The sequence below is a fragment of the Lepisma saccharinum genome, chromosome 1 (assembly GCF_977018435.1).
Source record: "Lepisma saccharinum chromosome 1, izLepSacc3.1, whole genome shotgun sequence".
In the NCBI taxonomy this organism is placed as follows: domain Eukaryota; kingdom Metazoa; phylum Arthropoda; class Insecta; order Zygentoma; family Lepismatidae; genus Lepisma; species Lepisma saccharinum.
In genome coordinates, this window is record NC_139229.1 from 162,530,630 (window position 1) to 162,540,838 (window position 10,209).

At 36.2% G+C, this 10,209-nt stretch overlaps 1 protein-coding gene across 2 annotated transcripts in view; it reads left to right on the forward strand.

The window, feature by feature from the left end:
• LOC146003364 (uncharacterized) overlaps positions 1–9,933 on the forward strand; it is an 88,208-nt gene extending 78,275 nt beyond the window's left edge. For both annotated transcript variants that reach the window (XM_083141645.1, XM_083141651.1), the window contains exons 12-14: positions 241–263; positions 6,659–6,770; positions 7,344–9,933. In XM_083141645.1, the coding sequence (XP_082997771.1) occupies positions 241–263; positions 6,659–6,770; positions 7,344–7,728 (520 nt within the window). In that variant the 3' untranslated portion in view covers positions 7,729–9,933. The remainder of the gene's footprint in view (positions 1–240; positions 264–6,658; positions 6,771–7,343) is intronic.
• Positions 9,934–10,209: the final 276 nt, after the last annotated feature.

Sequence of the window (10,209 nt, forward strand, 5' to 3'; positions counted from 1 at the left end):
GGTGTTTGTATAGTACAGTAATTGATTTTGTGTGCTTTCCAAGAAGGTTGCATTTGCCAAATATTTAATGTATTTTCATTTGGAAAACGAGAGAGCATGAATTTTATTCCAGTGCTAGTAATCCGTAAGAAATTTTTAAGGTTGTTCACAAATGAACATTCAGTATGTTTAAATAAAGATAGTGTTGCATACATGTGTAGCAATATACTGATGATGGATAATTTTTTTTTTTTTTTTCAGTAACCTGGAATCAACTCAACCAGGTAAGCACATTTTCACTTGCAAATTAGTCTTTCCTATGAGAGAAGAGTACTTTTTAAGCTTATTATGATACAGATGGCATTTTCAAAATGAGTTTGTTAAAAGTAGAATCTACACTCTGTAAAGAGAAAATAGTGACACTTGGTCGGATATGGTTTTTACAAGATCCTTTAACCAAAATAATTTTGTACATGAATTTCTGATAACATTACAATGCATATTCGCAATGAGCAGTCCAACCTTAACTACATACACCACAGTTTCAGCTTATTGACATGACTATAATGAATTGAAATGCATATATAACTAGCTGTGTGTTTTTCTATAAAAAAGCCTTTGTAGAGAGTAATACATAAAAGTCAAAGAAACAATAAGAATAGCACAAAACAAAAAAATAGAATATTTTAAGGGTAAGACATATTGTGTATGAACATCGAGAGTACAACACAGCAAACTAGTATTTTGTATGACCACCATGGGCCTTCTGCAGTGCAGCCAATCGTCGATTCATGCTGGTTACAAGGTTATGGCAAAGTGTAACCTCGATTTCATTGAACCAAACCCAGTTTATCTGTTCCATGAATTCCCTCCTATTTGAGAATGTCTTGTTATGCAGTCTTCTGCTCATAATGGCCCACAAATTTTCAATAGGATTCATGTCAGGTGAGTTTGGAGGCCACCAGAGTCTCTAAATACTCATGTCCTGGAACCACGTATTGACGATTTTTGCTCGGTGACATGAAGCATTATCGTCCTGGGAAACAAAGTAGTCCATATTTTCTCCAAAGTAGTCTCTAGCTGTTGTCAGAACTTTACGTTCCAGAATTTGAAGATATTTTCGTACATCAACTGACCCTTCATATATCTCCATCCTTCCGACGCCTTGAGCAGTAAAGCAAGCCCACACCGCCACTGAATTTTTGCATCTCTAAAACACAATCCTTTTCAAGTTCCTTGCCCTTTCGCATCCACAACTTCACACCATCATAGTTTCCCACTATTCCAAATCTCTTTTCATCGGAGAAAATGACGTGTTTCCACTCGTCTTCAGTCCAATTTGAATATCGCCTCACAAACTCACGTCTTGCTGCCCTGTGTGCTTGTTTCAGCGTCGGCAAGGACATGAGTATTTTGAGACACTGGTGGTCTCCAAACTTGCCTGACATGAATCCCATTGAAATTTTTGTGGGCCATTATGAGCAGAAGACTGCATAACAAGACATTCTCAAATAGGAGGGAATTCATGGAACAGATAAACCCGGTTTGGTTCCATGAAATTGAGGTTACACTTTGCCATAACCTTGTAACCAGCATGCCTCGACGATTGGCTGCACTGCAGAAGGCCCATGGTGGTCATACAATATACTAGTTTGCTGTGTTGTACTCTCAATGTTCATACACAATATGTCTTACCCTTAAAATATTCTTATTGTTTCTCTGACTTTTATGTATTACTCTCTACAAAGGCTTTTTTATAGAAACACACACATCTAGTTATATATGTATTTCAATTCATTATAGTCATGTCAATAAGCTGAAACTGTGGTGTATGTAGTTAAGGTTGGACTGGTCATTGCGAATATGCATTGTAATGTTATCAGGAATTCATGTACAAAATCATTTTGATTAATGAATCTTGTGAAAGCCATATCCGAGCAAGTGTCGCTATCTTTTCTTTACAGAGTGTATAAATATATTATTTTGTCATACTTTTATATGTATATAAATAAACTAGAAAGACAAAACTAAAGTAACGTGTCTAGTTTTTAAGAAATAATGTATGATACCATGTCATGCTGGGTGCATAATTTGGCTGGCTTCATTTGAAACCATCAGTCTGCTAAAGGTTAAACTATCATCATTACCTGAATCTCATTCAGCATACAGCCAATTAAAATAAATTCCAGTAAAATTGACCCCTCCATGTAGCTCTTCCTTGACCATTATCATTCCCATCTTCAACCCAGAGAAACCACCAGCAATTTCTGCATCTAGATAGAGACCCATTACTCTGACAAGTTCACTCAAGTTGTTGGCTTTCACTACCAGTTGACAACTGTTGACATTATTCTGACATTTTATTCAAGTTTTTAAGAGACAGTCACCTCCATGTTCTTACTTTTTTCTTACCCAGAAAATGGAAGGTGGTGTGGGAAAAAGGAGATGAAATTCAATGAATAAATATAATAAACATTATGCTGTATCCCAGGAATCTCTGGAGCAAGTGAACCAAAACAAGTCTCTGATTGATTGAGTTGGTGTTTTAAGTCCACTTTATGCACAGTAAGGCTAATTGGGACTGGACCTACAGTTTAAAGTGGGATCTGAACCACTATGTGCCTCCAGTATCGAACCCAAGACCCATTCATTACAAGGTGATGCTGCTACCACTGCACCATCGGAGAGGCCCTAAACAAGTAAGTCTCTGGGCAAGTAGTGACTCGAGAGGGCTAAATCAATGAACGTGTGAGAGAGGAAGTGAGTACATGAAAAGGAAACTGCAGCGACAGCTGCCAGCTATTTGCAGCAGCTTATACTGCTTCGCTCCACCCACTTGCTTTCTCCCTTTCTCTACCATTATGTGCAGCCTTGCTCCACAGATTTCCAGGACAGAGTGTAACTGCATTACAGATTTTTGTGGGCAGAAGCCATCACTCCTATGAACAGAATTATCTGTAATTTATTTCCCTGTGTGAGGTTTATGTGCTGTTTTTGTTTGGCTGTTTGCTTTCTGGACCTACTCTTCGAGTTCGTAACTTTCTTTAAATTTTGTCTTATTATTCTTGGTGTACTGGCCACACTGTTCTGCAACCGGACCCTGTGGCTGAGTGGTTAGCACATTGCGCTGCGATGCCAAGGGTCTCGGGTTCAAATCCTGCTCGGGCTTGGTTGGTTGTTAATGTCCATTCATCAATTTCATCACTCATCCCCATCTTCGCATATTAGCCAAGAGGCACAAGACTTGAAGTAAAATAATAAACTAAATCAATCAACTAAAACTAAAATCACACTGTTCAAGGATAGGACAAATGAGCAAGAACAAGATGAGGAGCAGGAACAGGAACAGGAGAAGGATGAGAGAATAAGAAACAGAGAAGAGGAGGAGCATGTACAAGAAGATATGATGATAACAGAGAATGAAGTGAGAGAAGCAATTAAACGGATACGAATTGGGAAAGCAGCAGGATAGGATGGAATAGCACCAGAACTTATAAAATATGGAGGACCAAGAATGGCTGAAATACTACTGAATATATTAAGGGAAGTATGGAGAACTAAGACTATACCAGAAGAGTGGAAAAGGAACATAATTGTGCCAGTACACAAGAAAGGGAGTAATAAGGAATGTGATAATTATAGAGCAATATGTCTATCATCAGTGGTATATAAGATGTATACGAATATATTGGAAAGGAGGCTGAGAAAAATCATAGAGGAACAAGCTGGATTTAGACCTGGGAGACAGACTCAAGATCACATTTTTATATTAAGAACAATGATTGGGAAAATGCTGGACAAAAATAAAAGAATATACTTTGCATTTCTAGACTTGAAAACGGCATTTGACTCGGTACCTAGAAAATATCTATGGGAGGCATTAGAAAGTAAGGAAGTACCTAAGGAACTTATTAAAGCAATAAGGAGTGTATATAAGGATGTAAAAGAAATAGTAAGAATAGAAGGAAACGAGTCTAAGGAATTTCAAATAGAAAAAGGAATTAAACAGGGAGATAGTCTCAGTCCTTTACTTTTCATTAATGTAATGGATGAAATAACTAAAATTTGCAAAAGAAGAACCCCAAGAGTACAAATAGGATATTGGAATATGAGAGTAGTACAACTGCAAGTACTGCTATATGCTGATGATATAGTCTTAATTGCTAGCAGTGAAGAGAATTTACAGAGGAGCGTAATAGAATGGGGAGAAGAACTTGCGAGAAAAGGGATGAAGATTAATATTAAGCAAAGTAAAGTTATGCGGGTGGCAAAAGGAGAAAAAGATCATGAAATAGCAGTTAGATATGGAAACGAGAACTTGGAAGAAGTAGATGAATATGAATATTTAGGAACCATCATAACAAGTGATGGTAGGTGTGATGAAGAAATCCTAAATAGGAAAAGAAAAGCAAATACAGTATATTATCAGTTCAGTAAAACAATAATGGGAAAGAAAGAAGTGGCAGTAAAGACAAAAATGCAGCTATACAAATCAGTATTGGTCCCTACATTAACATATGGAATGGAAAGTTTACCACTTCAAGATAAACATCTGAGTAAAATTCAGGCTAGTGAAATGAAATACCTGAGAAGAGCTGTTAATAAGACTAGGAGAGATAAAGTGAGGAATGAAAGAATAAGAAGAGAAGTGGAACAGAAGTCGATAGAGAAAACAATTGAAAAGAGACAGCTAAATTGGTGGGGACATGTATTTAGAATGAGTGAAGACAAAAAGGTAAAGCAAGTTCTAGAAGTAAAGGTGCAAGGTAGGAGAGGTAAAGGAAGACCAAGGATAATGTTTGAAGACAGAATGGAAAAGATTGGAAGTGAAAGGAATAAGACAATAAATATGATGAAGAGAATGATGAGAAACAGACAGGAATGGAGGAGATGGATCGAGGCAACCAACCCTACGCTATGATGGCAGAAGGGGACTAGAGGAAGTAAGTAAGTAAGTAAGGACCTCTCTTTCTTCAGAATGTTACCGGAAATACACAAATTGACTATTAGTACAAAATTTAATAGTAAACGAGTACAATAAAAAATGTTGACTCAAATATCTCATCATTTGCATTTGTAGTGAATTTTTGAAGTTGTAAAGGGATTTTATGGACACCCAGTATTACTTGCACTTGTGACTATATCATGCTAGCCTAGCTTCAGTACCATCACTAAACTGGAGCACATGGATTTGCTGTCTTGTTAGACTGTGCATTACTTGACATACTGACATGCATACCCATGAACTTCCCTCCTTCCTTACACACACACACATTTGACCCCCTTCCTCCTGCAGTGTATTTTAGTCTGTGTGTTTTCCATGTAGATGATATATTTAACATATAAAATGCGGGGTTGCGAAGTGTCGGCAGCATTTTTATCAATGTGATAAGTACCCCAATTTCAAAGAATATTTTACAGATGGATCCAAACACCATGATTATGTTTGCTTTGTCCTCTTTGGTGGCAACCACCATTATAGTTTTTGTTTTCCTATATAAAGGAATCAGTCACAAGGATACCCCCCCTTTTTTCTGTTTTTTTTCTTTTAGTACAAACTTTTCATATTAGAATTCACTATATAAATATGCATACCAGATACATTGTATAGAGCCACCACAAACAAAAGAACCTTCTGCCAAAATCCTTCATGCATCTTCACCTTCATCAGTTCAGCTCTGGCCATAAGGAAGCAGGTTATTTCTTTTGCAGTTGTTAATGTTACACAAGGTAACCAATAAACCTAGAAAAATGGGTGAATTTGTGTGCTAATAAACTCAGTAAAACATTGCAGACTTCATGATGGTTGCGGTAAACGCGGTTTAAAATTACTTACGTGAAATTTAGAAGATTTCGCACTTCCGCTTTGCACAATTTAATGGTTCAATCCTATTAATTTCGAAGTTCCACTGTCTTCATTCACAAAAGGGTACGGCGTTTGAAGCGGAGATGGTACCGCGTCAGTGCATTGTTTGTTCCCGGGTGGCGGTGGTTGCGATTTCTCCCGTTCGGCGGCACTGGCACGTGCATCTTGGTTTGCGTCGTCTGCTTCCTGTTGTCCGGTGGTGTTGCCGGTTGGGGGGCTGGGCCCTGCTGCAAGGTAATGTGCCGTTCCTGTTCCCCGCGTGGCTGGAGGGGGGTCGAGTATGTGCACAGCATATGCACATACTCGACCCCCCCTCCAGCCACGCGGGGAACAGGAACGGCAAATAAAGGATTGTGGGAAACAAGATTGTATCGAAGCAGACAAACAGTTTAATCCATAAAAAGTTATAACAATCATCAAATTATTTAGTTAGAACACTTTCAAAACAATAATTTGGCCAATACTGTATATTCACCTATGTAAGTAGGGCTGACTCAGACCCTTTTTCAGTTTCCAGGGTGAGTGATTTCAGGTGGGATATTTACCAAGTGTCTGTGTGTTGATTCACTCTGTGGTTCACCTAACTTCTAATAAATGAGTGTGTGGGGAATAACCTTCGGTGGAGCAAGAGTAAAGGCCGACAGAATATGGTATTGATCACATCATTTCCACAAATGCCCAAGAATGTGAATGTGAGGGGCCATACCTTTACAAATTAACCTCCCCCAAGGTCAGGTCATGTGCAAAGAGTAGCTTTATCTTTTATATCCTATAGTTAGGAAGGACATTTACAATAGTAACTTTTTTTTAAAGAAAATTCACTGCCAACCCATGTAGAAGAAGACGACTCCAATGGTATTCATGCTGAAGAGTACATTGATGCACTTCAAGATGAGGAAACAATGCAGAGCCATTGGACTCCTGGGTAAGTTATAAATAAATAATAATAATATGAAAATGCATTTTTTTATTTTAGAACTATCAGATTTGCTTGTGCATGTGGTGGTAAATCTTCAGTCTGTAACATAAGAAATTGGTGTTGGTATTGTTCATATAAGTTTGAATTTGTATGCTTAACATAATGTCAGTCTTCCTGATATTTGACTAGCAACTATGCTATTTTGAAATTCCATGAGCATGAACTTTAGTACTACAGAAATTAAAACATTTCAAGAGGTTGCTAACTGCCTTTGAGACAAACTCACAATATAGGTTCTGCACTTAACAGAAATAGAACATCCACAACTCTTTTGGAAACTACTTCTGTAAACAAGAGAAGCATAGGCATGTGCCCGCCCATAGAGTTGTAGTCACGGACACTTCTGTGTTGTAACTATCCCATTGAAAGTCAATAGAATAGTTACAACCCAGAAGTGTCCGTGACTGTTCAGCTCCAAAATGCTAATTTATTAAGCACACACAGACCATCGCAATTGATTTTGCAACCTGATTTGTGCTTTCACCTTATATATTTTATATATTTTTTATCTTTCTTCAGGGTTTATCCTCCAGCCAATGAACAAGAAAACCAACTGCTTGCCAATGATAACTCGAATGAGGAACTAAACTTTCAGACGTACGCTCGCCAGTCATCGTTCAGCATGTTGTCAACAGCCAGAGAAGACAGTGCAGAAGCATTAGATTCGGGCACTGTTACCCCATCCGTTTCCACCAGTACATTGAACAGGTCTTCTGTACAAAGCCAATACCCAGATGGCGACAACGATAGTGATGGTTGTGAATCATGTGCCAAAAGACAACGTATGGACTCAGGAATTCCATCCCAAGAAAGTTCTTCCGATTTGGATGAAGAAGACGTATACAATGCTGCCATGCCTGAGGAAGTTTGTCTTGAACTTCAAACTTCCACAAGTTCATTTTGAAATGGAAATGTTGTAATCAATTCAAATGTGAACTTCCATGTAAGACATCTGTGATGTTGGAACTGATTTAAGTTACTTTTGTGATTTATTAGTTGCATTTTTATCACCAGACACAAATATAATGTGAATGTAAAAAGTTTTAGTATAAATTATATATTTATATAAAATGTCTGGTAGTACGAACTACATTATTCTGGAAAGAAATCCAAAGTTTTGGAACAGCTTTTTTTCTCTTGAAATATGAATTAACTCTCTGAGAATGCCAGGCCATTTTGTATAGTGAATTATAATTATGTTCATACACAAATATTGCTTGCATTTTCTTTTGTTGCAATTTATATGTAAGAGATTTTGCTCAGAACATAATATGTACTATGTAATTTTTGTGTGTGCAGGATCTCTCTATTATTATTTTTAATGAAAGTGTGATATTCTTGTATAGTTTCTACTATATTCATCAAAATATTCAAATTAAAAGCCTTGCCCATCTGGTTAATCTATATACACTGCTCTCCATAAATTAAGCAACAAATGGTGATCATCCAATAGAATCAAACACAAGGCTGGAGGGTGTACATATTTTATTTGTAACAAAAGTGACCGTTGTCTGACAGTAATAAGGGATATGATCCCTAACGCATTCGTTGCTTTCTTTCAGCGTGCCCACCACTCTTCTTCTCTTTTCTCCAACTGTTTTCTCTTGTACCTCACATTTTCTTGTTGTTGCTTAATTTCTGGAGGGCAGTGTAATTTCCTAAGGTTTTCTGCATCAGTAACCATGACTGGTTTACAATCAACAAAAGACTGAGAGAATTGACTGGGAGTTGATGTTCCTGTGACTGAACTGGAAAGGCCATCTCTCTTCCTTTTTCAACAGTGAAAAAGAATCTTGTGCTCACTAATCTGAAAGCTTTCCTTGATGCTAATAAATAAATGCATTTGCAAAGAGAGAGAGAAACTCTTTTATCATACAATATAAATTTGTATACTGTGTCACAATAGCTCCTCATGGGTACTTTTGCTCTCTCTTACTCAGTGTATGATCAAAGCTTCAGTTTTGTTTGGCAATGTTGTAGTGAGCATATGAATGTTTACCTATTATTTTTATTAAATAGTTAAACTAGCAAATTGATAATATGTTGAGCTTCACATTTCTGAGTTGCATATGAGTTTTTATGTCATATTTTTAATTGAAATAGAAATCTTATTATAAATGTTCTTATTGGACTGGCACATTATATTCATTATTTTAATATGTGATGAAATATGATGTGGCTACATTCTGATGTGGTTTTCTACAATTTAATTATGATGAGAAAAATATGCTTACACATATTCAACATACAAAGTTAATTAATTTTTTTGTTCTTCCAGAAATTTGATAATGATCACATGCTTCTGCATGAATATTAAATATTGTTAAAAGGGACTGCCCTAGTTGTTACTTACAATTCATGGACCTGTAATTGAATGCTCTGTAATTGTTAGTTGTTTTTTTTAATATTTTGAACTACCATTGTCTTCACTTTTTAAGAGATTGGCATGTAAATATATAGAATATCAGAATAGATTTATTACTAGTTATTTTGCAAAGACGTTGATTATATATTATCTATTTTTTAATAAAAAGTACGGTTTGAATAAACAGAAAGTTTGACCTGAAGGATATTGTTGAAAATGAAGCCTTAACAGGTTATGAGTCTGGACTGTAAGACTGATAAATTGTTTGACACTCATTTTTTCTGTTGTCTGAAATGAGTCTCATTTGAAATAATGCTCACATTTATTTATTATTGAAATATACCAAGTTCCTGTTTTTAGCAGCATATATGATAGGTGTGTTGACAGCTAGGAAAGTGGTTGTCCCTTTTGTGTTTCGATGGTCCCCAAATCAAACATTACAGGAAGCCTGAAATCTGTCATCTGCTACATTCTGTGCATTTCACTTGACAAAGTTGAAATGTGGAATGTGCAAACTAACCACCACCACCTCACAATAAACAGGGACTGGACTGTTATTAATTAGTTGTTCTCATTCTTGACTTGACAAGAACCTATCTGTGAGCCACCTTCCCAGTCTTTCTACTGTAAAAATGCCTTTTTTATTGCTATAATCATATTTTTTTTTGTAAACTCTTCCATTCTTTTTTCTGAACTGTGTACTTAAGATTTTTTTTTTCAATTTGTAACTTTTTTTTTTTTGAATGCCTGTATTTTGTAAATATGTAGAAAATATATATTGTAAGTTTGAAATTTGTTATATTTTTTAAATATATCTCTCTTCCCTTAAGCAAAAATGATATGCATATAATTTTAGGCTTTCATATACGTATATATATATGAAACAAGACTTAGTTTTACATTACTGTTACCACAATTAAATTTCTGCAAGAGCTATGGATATGAAAATGTGCAATTGGCAAATATATCCAAAATGAATAAAATAGAAGACATGCAGTTATATTTGATTCAAGAAGACGT